General features: G+C 49.7%; 1 protein-coding gene across 2 annotated transcripts in view; it reads right to left on the bottom strand.

Moving 5' to 3' along the window:
* Nucleotides 1-9,693: 9,693 nt before the first annotated feature.
* The window catches only part of LRRK1 (leucine rich repeat kinase 1), a 75,075-nt gene continuing 70,027 nt past the window's right edge, over nt 9,694-14,741 (bottom strand). For both annotated transcript variants that reach the window (XM_081838625.1, XM_081838626.1), the window contains exons 31-33: nt 13,161-14,008; nt 11,553-11,654; nt 9,694-10,547 (exon numbers count right to left, since the gene is read on the bottom strand). In XM_081838625.1, coding sequence (XP_081694751.1) covers nt 10,370-10,547; nt 11,553-11,654; nt 13,161-14,008 — 1,128 coding nt within the window. In that variant the 3' untranslated portion in view covers nt 9,694-10,369. The remainder of the gene's footprint in view (nt 10,548-11,552; nt 11,655-13,160; nt 14,009-14,741) is intronic.

The raw sequence follows: 14,741 nt of genomic DNA on the forward strand, positions 1-14,741 counted from the left end.
GGAAGCGTACGCCTCCCGTTTCACCTTCCTCCTAGAAGCCAAAGGGGTCACCGATGAAGAAGACGCCAAGAAGAGGGCAATATTCTTCAGCGTCTGCGGAGAGGAGACATTTGAAATCGCCCGGGCTCTCCTTGCGCCTGAAGACGTCGCTACTGTTCCATACAAAACAATAATGGAACAGCTGAAGGGGCACTTTTCGCCACAGCCCTCAGTGGTGGCTCGTCGAAATGCCTTCTACGCAAAGCGGCAAGCCCCTGGGGAAACCATAACTGGGTTTGTGACCTCTCTCCGCCAAGCTGCCCGGTTCTGCAACTTCTCAGAGCTGGAGAACATGCTTCGTGACCGCCTCGTCGGTGGCCTGAAGGATGAGAAGCTGCAACGACGCCTCTACGCTAAGAAGAACCTAACGTTCCAGGTCGCTCTGGAGGAGGCCCTGGCAACGGAAGCTGCTGAGAGGTCGACGCAAGAGGCACGGCTGAGCCAGCCGTCCCAACCGAGGGTCCACCACGAAGACCTCACCAACGACTCGGGATCCGACAGGGAGGAGGTGCACCGAGTACAGCAGCGCACTCAAGCAGCCCACATACCACAGCTGCCTCGACGAGAAGGAGGGAACTGCGCAAGCTGTGGAGAAAGTCACGAGAGGAGGACCTGCCGTTTCCGCAACGCAGAGTGCAGGCAGTGCAGAAAATTGGGACACATCGCCCGGGTGTGTCAGGCTCGGCCCACCCGAAGCCAGGCATCAGATGACCAATCCAAGAGCCCCAGGTCCCGGGGCCCAACGCACCAAGGCAACTCGACGGAGCTCACAGACTTCCAGGTATACCAGTTGCCCCACCCCAACGCAGAGAAAATTTATGTAGAGGTACAGATAGAGGGGGCCCCATGCCGCATGGAGCTTGACACGGGTTCAACTCTATCCATAATCTCGGCAAGGACCTTAAGGAAACTGTGTCCTACTGGGGGTCCCAAACTCAGGCCGGCCCCATTCACCCTCCGGGACTTCCAGAAACGTAAGGTCCCCACAATGGGGGTGGGGACCTTCAGGGTGCAATACCGAGGGCGGACGCGGCAACTGGACTTGCTTGTGGTCAAGGGCCCCTACATTAGCTTACTGGGGTTGGCATGGTTTGGACCACTGGGACTAGCCATCACCGGGGTGAACCACATGAGCTTACAAGTGGACGTGGACGCCATATGCAAGGAGTTTCCGGGGGTTTTCGATGGGAAATTGGGACAGTATACGGGCCCCCCCATTGCTCTACAGCTTCACCCCGCAGTACGACCAGTCAGGCTCAAGGCCCGCCGGGTCCCATTCGCCCTGAAACCCCGTATAGACGAGGAATTGGACCGACTCGTGGAGCAAGGAGTGCTGGAGCCGGTGCCTAATGCCCCCTGGGAAACCCCAATCGTCACACCCGTCAAGCCTAATGGTTCGGTCCGCATCTGCGCAGACTACAAATGTACCATAAACAAGGCCCTCATGGCCCATGCATACCCAGTGCCAGTGGTCAGCCATGTCCTTGCCACCCTGGCTGGGTCGAAAATTTTTGGCAAGCTGGACTTGGCCCAAGCATATCAACAGCTGCCAGTAGATGAGGCCACAGCAGAGGCACAGACGATTGTGACGCACAGAGGAGCGTTCAGGGTAAAGCGGCTGCAATTCGGGGTCAGCGTGGCACCAGGCATATTCCAGAATCTAATGGACTCTCTCCTTAAAGGGATTCCTGGTGTCACCCCCTTCTTTGATGATGTGTTGATTGCCGGGCCCACACCAGAGGAGTTTGAGGACCGCCTCCGCACTGTTCTGCACCGTTTCCAGATGGCGGGTCTCAAGGTGAAGCGGGAAAAATGTCTACTAGGAGTGCCTCAAGTGGACTTTCTGGGATTTATGGTGGATGCAGAAGGGGTTCACCCGACTGGGGACAAGGTACGGGCCATTTGGGATGCCCCAGCGCCCAAGAACAAGACTGAACTTCAGGCCTTCTTGGGATTATTGAACTTTTACCATTCCTTCCTTCCCCACAAGGCGGCGGTAGCGGAGCCCCTACACAGACTCCTGGACAAGCGGGCCCCTTGGGTGTGGGGCCAGCGCCAGGAGGCCGCATTCCAGGCAGTCAAGGACTTGCTTGTCTCAAACTCGGTCTTGGCACACTTCGACGAGAGGCTGCCGGTGGTGCTAGCATGCGACGCCTCGCCCTATGGCATCGGCGCTGTCCTGGGACACCAACTCCCGGATGGAAGAGAGGTACCGGTAGCATACTTTTCCCAGACACTCAACGAAACCGAGCGGAACTACTCGCAAATCGACAAGGAGGGTCTGGCAATCGTGAAGGGAGTAAAAAAATTCCATGATTTCTTGTACGGGCGGCCCTTCACCGTGGTGACTGACCACAAGCCGTTGCTTGGCTTGTTTGCCCCCGAAAAGCAGACCCCCCAAGTGCTGTCTCCTCGCGTCCTCAGGTGGTCAATTTTCCTTGCCAGCTACCAGTATGCACTGATTCACCGCCCTGGAAAGGCGATGGGCCATGCAGACGCCCTCAGCAGGCTACCACTACCGGAAACAGGCCCCGACCCAGCACCTGCACAAGAGGTTATGAGCCTGGAGCTGCTTCCTGACCGCCCCATTCAGGCACAAGAAGTTGCACACCATTCCAAGAAAGATAGGGTCATCTCCCGGGTCCTGGACTGGGTGTGGAGGGGATGGCCCAGCCGCAGCCCCGGGCCAGAATTCGCCGGCTACACAACCCGCAAACATGAACTGTCAGCCCACAAGGGGTGCCTGTTATGGGGAAGCAGGGTCGTTGTTCCCCAACCCCTCCGCAAAAGGGTCCTCACAGCCCTACACGAGACACACCCAGGGGTAGTAAGAATGAAGGCCCTTGCCAGGAGTTATGTGTGGTGGCCGGGGATCGACGGAGAGATAGAGGCCTGGGTCAAACACTGCCAGGCCTGCCAGGAATCCCGCCCAGATCCCCCAAGGGCCCCAGTCCAGTCCTGGGAGTCCGCCCGAGCACCATGGTCACGCCTGCATGTGGACTTCGCTGGCCCCTTTCAGGGGAAAACATTCTTCATAGTGGTGGACTCCTACACCAAATGGCTGGAAGTCGCACTGGTACCGTCCACTTCTACGTCCGCAGCCATCCGGGTACTACGCAGGCTGTTTGCAACCCACGGGCTCCCTGACACTCTCGTCTCAGACAACGGGACTGCATTTACATCAGGAGAATTTCAAACCTTCACAGTGCAGAACGCCATCCGCCACATCCGTTCGGCGCCATTCCACCCTGCCACCAATGGCCAAGCAGAACGCATGGTGCGGACCACCAAGGACACCCTTCGCCGCATGACGCAAGGGGATTGGGAGTACCGCCTTGCCACATTCCTTCTAGCACAGCACAGCACCCCCAGCTCAACGACTGGCCGGAGCCCCGCTGAACTACTAATGGGTCGGCGCCTTGCAATCAGATTGGACCGCCTTCACCCCGATAGAGCTCAGGATGAGGTAGTGGTGGGGGAAGGCAGGAACCCCCGGACCTTCGAGGCCCAGGACCCAGTGTACGCAAAGAATTTTGGGGCAGGCCCTGCATGGGTACCTGCCACAGTCACCAGGGTCACGGGCCCCGTGTCGTACGAGGTGCTAACAGATGGGGGGCAATGCTGGCGCCGCCACTGCGACCAGATACGGCGACGATTCCCGGGAGAAAACCAGGAGGAGGAGGACAGGTCAGAGGAGTCCCAAGGGAACAGTGGGGCAGTGAGGCCCATAGAGCAGCAGGGGCAAGCAGGAGAGGCAGAATCAGTAAATACAGAGAGGACCCGCGAGGCCGAAAGGACACCGGAACCAGAACCACGACGGAGCGAGCCGGTTGCGCCAGACCAAACAGCCCCATCCTTGGAACACGAGCCAGAACCTGAACCCCGGACCAGGGAACACCCCAGGCCGCAACGCACACGTAGGCCACCGGCGTACCTTGAGGACTATGAATGCGACCTTCCGGGCAGGACTGGAACTTAGAGGGGAGGGGTGTTATGTACTGAGTTGAATAGGATCCAAACTGCAGCAGTCTGATTGGTCCTAGAACAATAGGCTCCAAAAGGCAGCAGTCTGATTGGTCCTAGAACAATAGGATTCAGAATGCAGCAGTCTGATTGGTCCTAGAACAATGCAGCAGTATGATTGGTTAGCAGGAACCACCCAATCATGCTCCAGATAGAAGTGAATCCACAACCTGATTGGCCTACAGTAGAATCCTGGAATTAGCCAATCATGTGCAGCCCATTGTGTAAATAATGTATATAAAGCAGATACTTTGAGGGGACATTCATTCATTCCTCCTCACCACTATGAGCTGAATAAAGAGCATGAAATCACTTTGCGACTCTGAGTATATTTCAGGAACACAATTGGGTGAGAGGACCATAGTTAGCTTCTGCCTAGAAGTCTTGATTCCCTAACCCCAATGTATGGCTTGGGGACTTGTGGGTGGAGTGGCAGGCCTCATCTTATCCAGAGGCTAGAGAAAGCTGCTCTGCATGTGGTCAGATACACTATTATTAATTGTTGTTGTTGTTTTTGATACCACCCTTCATCTGAAGACCACAGGGTGGTTTACAATATAAAAATGCATACCATTGTAACAAACAAACAATCAAAAACTGCCCCCCCCCAGTATTACATGTCCTGGCACTAAACACAGGTATATTCTCCTATTCTATGTTCCTCTAGTGTTACGACAGAGAAAACCCTTTTCTCTGTTTGCTTTCTCCATGCCATGCATAATTTTCCATCTTATTATGTCACTTCTAACTCTCTTATTTTCTCTAAACCAGGGATGTCCAACCAGTAGATCGTGATCTACCGGTAGATCCCCAGCTGATCCTGGTAGATCACGGGATCCTTATCGTGTACAAAAAGTTATGTGGAAAAAACTTTAAAAAAAATTCTTTGCAATCCTCCCCCCAAAAAGCTCAACAACTCTGGGTACTTCCCTCCTAAAAAAAGCTCAGTCCACCCACCCCACGCACACTCTTTGTCCCTCCAATGACAATGGGTAGATCACCGCCAGTTGTTGTTTTTTATACTGGCAGTAGATCAGTCTCTTGGGAGTTGGATATGCTTGCTCTAAACCAAGAAGGCCCAAACCCTGCAACCCTTCTTCTGCTCCATTGCTGACCTGTGGAGGAAGGTGAGCACCATGCCCATTGGTGTATGTGAACAGAGAGTGAGGCACCCAGAACACAACTCTAATTGAGCTTTGTATTCCCCCCCCCCCTGTAGCTGCAGAACCCGTATGTGGGGCTGAACAGAAACCATGAAGAACCGGAGAGACGTGAGCTGCAGAGAAGCATGAATGTTCTTCCTGCTGTGCAACTCCTTTGAGATATCTTCATGCTTTCCTGAGGCTAGATCTGGGGGACAACGCTGAGCTCTGAACACCAATATTCAAGCACAATAACCAGCAGGAATTCAGAGCTACGAAGGTACGGCATAGTTATGTTCACTGTCTATTCAACACAGCCACTTTTAATCTGTGTTGCTGCAAACAATGGGCTGGTGTGTAGAGTGGATGCTTGGGTTGCGAACGTGATCCGTGCGGGATGCACGTTCGCAACCTGCAGCTGCGTGTCTGCGCACATGTGGGTTGCAATTCGGAGCTTCTGCGCATGCACAAAGCGCGATTAGTGCTTCTGCACATGCTCGACCGCCGAAACCCGGAATTAACCTGTTCCGGTACTTCTGGGTTTCGGCAGTCCGTAACCCGAAAAAACACAACCTGAAGCATCTGTAACCCGAAGTATGACTGTACAATTAAGTTGTTTCTTCATGGGGAAAGTACATTAAGAATTAACCCCTCCCCCTGTCAAAATGCTGCAGAGGAGCATTGGGAGCATTGCTCTGTTGGCTAAGCTCAATGCACCTTGCCACCAGCCACTGGCAGGGTTTGCTTGACACAATAAGCCATGATTCAATTGGCAGCATGGCTCCCCTGCCCCCAGCACATGTGCTGCTCAGACTAACCATGGCTTGTCATACCGCCTGAACATGACATGAGGAACAGACCTTGGTTTGTTTCTGGCTTGCTTCATGTGGTTTGTTTGTAGGAAGCAGCTAACCACGGTCCAGGTTAGGATCACAGGAAGGATGCCTAGGCCAAGTCAGATCACTGTCCATCAAGCTCAGCACTGTCTCTACCTCTGCCCAGCAGTGGCTCTCCAGGGTTTCAGGCAGGGGATCTTTTACAGAATCATAGAGTTGGAAGGGATCTTTCCCAGCCCTTTGTGGGGCTTGAACCTGGGACCTTATGTATGCAAAGCAAATGTTGTACCCCTGAGCTAGGGTCATTCCCCAACAAGCAAGCCAAGGGGAGTGAGAAGTCATATGGGCATGGTAGCAGAGCCACTGAAAATTAAACCATGGTTTAAGACAAACCTTGGTTTATTGTGTGAATGAGGCCATTGCGAATGAGGTGTGTGCCCTGGAACATATAACCCAGGATACTCCGCAATATAGAGGGTTCCTCTGCAATGTGTTCAGTTCCCCTGAGAGGTGGCAGCTTAAAAAACACCACCACCTTTGTGTTAACAGTATACTGGGGGTTTTGTTTTAAAGGGTTGACTGATATATTTAGCACTGGAATTCTAAATTGCTCACTGAGCTCAAGGGGTCTTATTTCCCTGTGAGTAAATAATTTAGCTGATGATTTAGCTCATAGGTAGGCAAACTAAGACCTGGGAGCCGGAGCCGGTCCAATCGCCTTCTAAATCCAGCCCACGGACGGGAATCAATATGTTTTTACATGAGTAGAATGTGTCCTTTTATTTAAAATGGACTGTATCTCTGGGTTATTTGTGTAGCATAGGAATTCGTTCATTTCCCCCCCTCCCCCCCCAAAATAGTCCGGCCCTCCACAAGGTTTGAGGGGCAGTGGACAGGTCCCCTGCTGAAAAAGTTTGCTGACCCCTGATTTAGCTGCATTTTCACTTACACAATTTAAATTGTATTGCCACCAAATACCTTAGTGGGATGCTTTTTCAGGTACCAATGGAAGAGTAAAAGAATGCATGCATGCTGTTAACAATAGCTGCTAGTTATTTTTAGGAAGATTTCCCCTTCCCCTTTCTTTTTCTGTTGGTGTAATACACCACAGCCAACCTGCCACCCCACTCCCCACCCCCGTTAAGCAGCTGAAGGTTTAGTGCATTTATCTACTAATTAAACAACTTAAAAGCATGCAGAGGCACACAGACACATACTTAAATAAATGTGTGAAATTCAATAAAAGTGGCAAGACACACACTGCTCCAAACCAACAGCTTGGTGCTAAAGCTCATTTCAATTTTTCAGCCGGCTGCAGCAAACTCTTGAGCTGCTTTGGAAGGTGTCACAACACCTAAGAGTGGATGCAGCCATCAGCTGCCAATTGAGAGTGACAGCAGCATGGCTTAATCCTTGGGACAGCCTGTCTATTTTGAAACACATTTCGCATTGGAATAAGGTCATTGGAAAGCAACAGGCTCTGGAGCATTTAAAGTCGAAACCAAGCACCCCATTTGGAGGAGGAGGAGGGAAAAAAGAGGCTCCAGGCAGCTCATATTTTCAGCACATCTCAATGGCATTTGGGGAAGCTGCTTTTTATTGTTATTATGGCTTATAAAAACATTCCTCTGTACATGCTTGCAACAACAGAAAGTTCATTTTTATAATTGCCAAAGCTAAGTCCCCAGGGGCCTTCTCAGCATGTCATATAAACTCTTCTCTTCAGGGTTTTACATAAAAATAGCCGTAAACTCTTTTTTCTGTACAGCGCCTGTACAGAACTTGTCAGTTGATGGGGGTGGAAGGACATTTAAGGGAAAAGTGACATACAACAAAGAACACCCTGTCAACCTCCTCCTTCCCTCCTCCACAACATCTATTCCAATTTGTCCTAATGTCCTTATAATGTGCATTTCCCTGCATCAGTGGCAACCAATGCATGGGGGAATGAATGACATACTGATGTCAGGAGATGGAGCGAGTTGAGTAAGTGGCAAGCAGTGTGGGAGAGGGACTCTGCTCCAAGATGTCGGTTTTGGGGAACACCTAGTCCAGCTGCAAAGCGCCCCGCAAGATCCAAATACCAGCTGATTGTCAGGTCTTGCAATGTGCTCTGAAAGGCACTTAGTGCATCAAAACCATGCAGGCAAAAAAAATAATAATCACCTGATGTCATTATGACATCAGTTGATTGACAAGTGGCTACAGGCGGTGGATGGGGAAAGTAAGGACCTGACCAGATCCAGTTCCTTACCTCTGCTTTACTGCTTTCAAAGTCGGCCAACCCACTGTGCCCAATTTTTACAACACCTTAAGTGGCACAGATTTGCAAGATGACCTAACCAGGAATTGTCTGCATTGCAACTGATTGCTGTTGCTCCCTATTCTCCTCAGAGCAACCAGAAGCTTTGTTTGCATGATTCTGCACTTACACTGGCAACTGAAGCTGCAGTAGTGCAATTAAACAGCTCGTTATTATACAGAGTGTTGTACACTCAGTGGCTCTGGAATTCTGGCTGGATGCATTTTTTTCTTCTCCTGCTGGAAGAAACTGGAGTTAGGAGTTAACTGAGACTTCTTCCTCGAGCACAGAAGAAGAGCTGTAGAGTGTTGAACTGTAAAAACAAACAAGCAAAAGTCTGCTGCAGGAAGGGCAGCTGGGATTCTATAATGAAGGCAACACAAAAAATTGGATCTGAAATGCATTTCCCCATTTTAAAATACCCCCCCTCCAAAGCCTGTGCATCCCTCTGTTAAAAAACTTATCTTTAGGGGAGATAATGTCTATTTTTGAAATAGAAAACTGTGTTTTGATGTTTAATCTATTTTGGTAGTGCTGAAATAAAAAAAAATCTTTTCAGAGAATCCTCCCCTCCCATAATGAAACTGGACACCCATCCAAAGAATGATTGCCACACTAAATCAGTAGGATTGGGGGGGGGGGTGAAGCAAGCAGGGGAAAAGGCTGGGCTCACAATAGTGCCTACCCTGCTCCCCATCCCCACTCCAGCAAGTGGCAAAGTTCTCCTGGAACTATTTTTTGTTTTACTCTGGGAAGCCTGACCAGCAGGCAGGGTCCTGGTGCTGCTTTTAAACCCTGTGCAGTGCTGGGGCACAGCACCAACAAAGTACTGCAGCTGTTTAGTCCTTTGGTTAAGTCCCTTAGACAAGTAATAGCTGCACTTAAAGTATTATTGAAACCAACAGAACAATATGCTTGTGTGCAAGTCCAATAAGCTCTAAGAGTTGTGCACTTCTTTTTGTTTTGAGGTAATTTGCTACAAAAACTAAACGGGGTTAATTTGAACTTGATTCCACGTAACCAAGGGCCCCTACAGAAAGGGGGGGGCTGGGTTTTTGTTGGGCATATTCTGCAATGTGTCACTGATGCAATAATAGTGCATTAATGCTTTATCTGTTGTTCTGTGATGGTCATTATTGCCATCTACTGGGGCACTCTTTTGTTCTTCTGCAATGAAAGCTGGACACGACTTCCCAACACCGCCCCACCCACCCACAGGAACATTGGTGACATGAAAAATTACAGCAGGCAGTTACAGAACATGCACGGATTAGAAACGAAGCAGTATGTCCATCCTGAAGCTTGCAAATGGCATCAAGAGTGGTATTCTGTATTCATCGCTCTCATTTTATGAAGAAGCTACCTCCATCTACAGCAGTGTTCTCTTGGCAGCGATTCCGTGCCTTATTATTGCTATGGAATCGGAAACCTGATGTGTGACTTTGGGGTCACCCTCTGTGTTTCGGAAGACAAAGCTTGCTAACTACGGGGTCAGCGATGCATCGCAAAACCAACAGCACTATTTTGACCTTGAAGAAGTGCTGCTGCCCTTATCCACGTGCGTGCGTGAATAGATTAAGGGCGGGAGTGGTCTTCCCATGGACTATTGCTTAGCTAGCTGAAAATCCAAATGCATTATAGACTACGTGCAATGTGGGGTGGGGAACCACCTAAGTGCATAAAAAGAACCCTGCTGGATCAGGCCAATGGCCATCTAGTGCAGCATCCTGTTTCCACAGTGGCCAACCAGATGCTTATGAGAAGCCCCCAAGCATGGGCGCAACAGCACTCTCCCCTCCTGAGGTTTCCAGTGACTGGTATTCAGAGACGTACTGCCTCTGACTGTGGAAGCACAGCATCACCATCACGGCTAGTAGCCACCTAGAATGTCCTTTAGCAGCAAAATTGAACAGCAAACATCTAGTGTCCTTGGAGATCCTCATACGGAGATTGCTGGGAACTGAAACTGTGTGTCAGTTTTTGCGTCGTTCGCCCGGCATCCAGTCTCTGCCTCTGTGCCACAGCTGCTACCTCCTCTTTCGCATGCAAGCCTCCAGCCTTCCCAGCTCTTCATAGGACCGGTAGAAAATGTCAAAGTCTTTGGCACCCCAGCTCTTCCAGGCGGCCAAACACCACTCTGTGGCCTCATTCTTGAAGCAACATGCAACTGTGTCCTTGGTCAGCACAGCAGCATCCACCAGTGTCCTGGGGAACCAAGAAAAAAGAGGTTTCTTTTTAAAAGAAAAGAAAAAATAGAAGACAGAAATTTCCTTTTGCACAGTGTATATTGCAAGGATATTTTAAAGCAAATTTTTAGCTCTTCTGGGGCAGGTTTGAGGAACCTCCAGATGTTGCTAAACTAAGTCCAGTCACTCCTGGCCATCAGCCACACTTGCTGGGCCACACTTGCTGGGGCTGATGGGAGTTGAAGTCCAGCAACATCTGGAGGGACAAAAGTCCCCCCCACATCTGTTTTAGGGTGTGGACAAATCCTGCCCCAATTTTTATATGCCAAAAAAGGCAGCTAAACAACATTTCCAGGTAGGAGGGGTGGTGCTTCCATGTTTTGCATAGCTCCTCATTGCCCCTCTCTTTGTAACTAGCTAATTTGGAATAACTTATATGAGGGTGTTTAAAAAAAAAAAAGGCAGAATAAATTACGCAAAATGAAAGAAGATAATGCAATCCTGCTCAATTTAATTATTGAAAAATTATGCTCTTCTTGAACAGAGAAGCCTTTCAATCTTCACCCTTCTACTCTTGCAGAAATATAGAAACGCTATAGCAACGCTAGCCTATTTATTTAACAGAATTATATCTTGCCTTGGTATACATGCATCCCTTCTCCCAAATTGCTCCAGGCTTGCTTTAGCTTTTGTCTTGTTGTGAACAGCACATTACCACCTTTTCCTTCGCCTGCCTGAAGTGAACTTCCTTCACCTTCATGCCAGTGAAAGAGGTTTGCAGGATCTAGCAGACGGCTGAGAGCAAAGCTGCGTTTGATCTGATCCTGCTCATGAGCAAAGGAAGAGAAGGTGCCTGCCTGTGCACATGCCTCTTCTGAACTGCTCCTTGATTCTCTCCCAGAGATACTGTTAACAAGTGGGAATGTCAGCAATTGAACTGGGCTCTCTGTGCCTGCCATGTGAGGAGCGGCAGGTCTTTCCAAAATTGTCCCCTGCCACCTCCCCCTTTCCCATTCATCCTTACCCATAAGGGGCCAGCTCTGCCGCCTTCAGAACCGCTATGACTCTCCCCCGCTGAGAGATGGCTTCCTTCTCCAAGCCGATCACAATGATATCTCCACCTCGCCTGGAAAGGGAAAGCAGGAGGATTTCCGTTACATGCAGCTCGGCGGGGGGCGGGGGGGGGGGCGATTCAACGGCAGGAAAAATGCAGACGTTTGAAAAGTTCCTTGCGGGAGTGTGTGGATGCCTTGGAGCGGCCAAAGCAGCAGTCATCCAAAAGGCCAAGGAGAAAACCTGAACTCCTGAAACTCCAGCAGGATTCTTAGAGGATCATAGAAGTCTGTCAGGCTTTGCTGAGGAGCAAAAACATACCCAGGGTGTTTGTATGCAGCCTCCAATCTCTCAAGATGAGCTGTGGCCTTGATGAGCTTCCCAAGCCAAGCAGGTAGGAAGCACAAAGAGGATGTAGTTCAAAAGCCTGGGAGGCTATTAGAGAGCAGGGAGAAATTCAACTCAGGTTTCACCTGAAGCCGAATCTATTAGATGTCAATTTCCCAAAACAATATGGGAACTGAAACACAGCGATCCTTTTCACTTAACTCAATTTTTGCTATGTGGCTTCCCAGCCAAAGAATTGTTTACAAAAATGTGCATACTGGGGGAAATTGTGCATAAAATGCCAATGTGGTGTAGTGGTTAGAGTGCCACACTATGACCTGGAAGAACCGGGTTCAAATCCCCACTTGGCCACGAAGCTCACTGTGTAGCCTTGGGATAGTCATTGTCTCTCAGCCTAGCCTACTCTCACAAGGTTGTTGTGGGGAAGAAACCATATACGCTACCTTGAGCCCTTTGGAGGGTGCAGATTTCACCAGATAGGCTGGTGGAAACCACACAGACACTTGCAGAGATAGAGATGGAGATGAAATATATTATGGAAAACTGCTTGCAAAAATGTGTACATTATTTGAAACTGCATATAAACTGTGTTAATTAGGATAAATTCATCCTAACTTGTTAAATTTTCATGTGATGATGATGATGATGATGATTTATTGAATTTATATACCGCCCTATACCCGGGGGTCTCAGGGTGGTTCACAGAATAAAATCAAGATATAAACCCACAAAATACCTAATAAGAATAAAAACAGCAACCCAATACAACTCCACAAAAACCCCCAACATATTTTAAAAGGGCATAGGATGTAAATCGGATCAACCAAAGGCCTGGTTAAAAAGGAACATTTTGCCTGGCGCCTAAAGGTGTACAGCAGGCATAGACAAACTCGGCCCTCCAGATGTTTTGAGACTACAATTCCCATCATCCCTGACCACTGGTCCTGTTAGCTAGGGATGATGGAAGCTGTAGTCCCAAAACATCTGGAGGGCTGAGTTTGCCTATGCCTGGTGTATAATGAAGGCGCCAGGCAAACTTTCCCAAAAAATTGATTTATTTTTTAAAAAAATGCAAACAGCTGCAAAACATGGAAAACTGAATTTGTGACTGGAAAAATGAGAAACAGGAAGAACTGGGAAGACAAGTCAGGATATCAGCGTGGGATCCTGAACCTCGAACGTAAAGGCATTCAAATCTTTGCAAGAGAGAGAGGCTTCCAGTGCAATTTACCTGGGAATCCAGAGGAGGTCTTTCACAGGTAGGATTGTCACAGCCTGGAGGCAGCCAGCGTGAGTGCTGACTGGTTCCAAATCACTGTCAGGCCCCTCGCAGGGAGTCTTAGGCTCCTGCGTCTTGTCGGGCTCCTCACAGTCTGTTGAGAAAGGAGCGCTGGAATAGCTTGCAGGGGAGCTCGGCATGCTTGAGGCAGACCTCATCAAGCGGTTGACCGACGAGGAGGAGACAGAGGACACAGAGCAATAGTCTGTCAAGGAGTCCTGGTGGTTTAATATCTGGATGCCAAGCTCTTGGCTGCGGAGGATCCCCACATCAGCCGAAGCATTGCTCCCGGGCTCCGGGCTCCTGTCTGTAGCCAGCTCGGCGGGGATCAAGGCCGAGGGCTGCTGAATGGTGAACATGTCCCTCAAGGGGCTGCAGTCCCCGCAGAAGTACCTTGCGCACAGCTGGTAAGTGGCCGTGTAATACATAACCAGGAGGTTGGTTGTGTCGTCCAGGCACCAGGCCACTTCCTCTCCGTTGCACTCTGAGCTGCACACAATGGACACAACCGTGGACGGTGGTTCGTAGGGCTCCAGCCTCCTGGCGATCTCCATACTGGCACAGTCTATGATGAGGATCCCAGGGCCGTTGCTGTACCAAACTTCGGCCCCGTTGTTTGCCGTCTCCATCGCTTTCACGGGGTAAGGGTTCTGGCGGGGGTCGTCGTCGCTGATCTTGAAGGTGGAGCGGTTGGCCGTGTGGGAGCAGAGGTAGCAGCAGCCGTCCTCAGGGATACCGTGAGGTGCTTGGAAAACAGCTATCAGTCCGTCTGATAAACCAGCCAGGACAAGGTAGGCATTCTAAAAAGGCAGGAGAGTTGTTTGCTTTTTTAAAAGGTCTTTTTTTTGGGGGGGGGGGGGCAGTAAATTAGAATTCTAGATTCCCAACCTCGATACAGTGTTATAAGAAATATATCAACAACGCCATTGTATTTAAGCAGGGGAATTCATAAAGCTCTTGCGAGATGCATTAACTTTTCCAGGGGCAGGTAAAAATTCCAGGTTTCCTAGTGGTAAAATGTATCCGTTAATCCATTCGCTTTTGTTAGCGACGCAGCAAAAACTCTGCAGGGTTCTGATTACTTTAGCTGATCTATCCACCCTACAGCGAAACAATTATATTTCCTTAATCAGTGTAACAATGTAAACAGATGAGCAAAGTGCATTTTAGAAAGGTAACTGCCGGGGGGGGGGATGGAAAGTTCCCCCTCCTCCTGCCCAGCATTTACCTTTCTAAAATGCCATTTGCTCATCTGTTTGCATTGTTCAATTATTAGGCTCCATCCTGCAGGCCAACATTGGCAGCAGGGAGAGATCAGGCGATGGGGAGGCAAGAAAGATATGCTTTGCCTGCAAAGAAACAAGGCTGTTTGATTCGGCTGTGCGTGCCTGTTCCCAGCAAGGAACAGGTTTGCAAAGCCAAACTGAGCAGGATTTAACCTCCTCCATGTCAGCTGATGAGCAGGGGAGTGAATTCCTGCTGCTTTGGCTGCAAGTGCCTATTTTCTTCTGGGAACAGGCGTGTGCAGATAAG

Source organism: Podarcis erhardii (assembly GCF_964252035.2).
Source record: "Podarcis erhardii genome assembly, chromosome: 14".
In the NCBI taxonomy this organism is placed as follows: domain Eukaryota; kingdom Metazoa; phylum Chordata; class Lepidosauria; order Squamata; family Lacertidae; genus Podarcis; species Podarcis erhardii.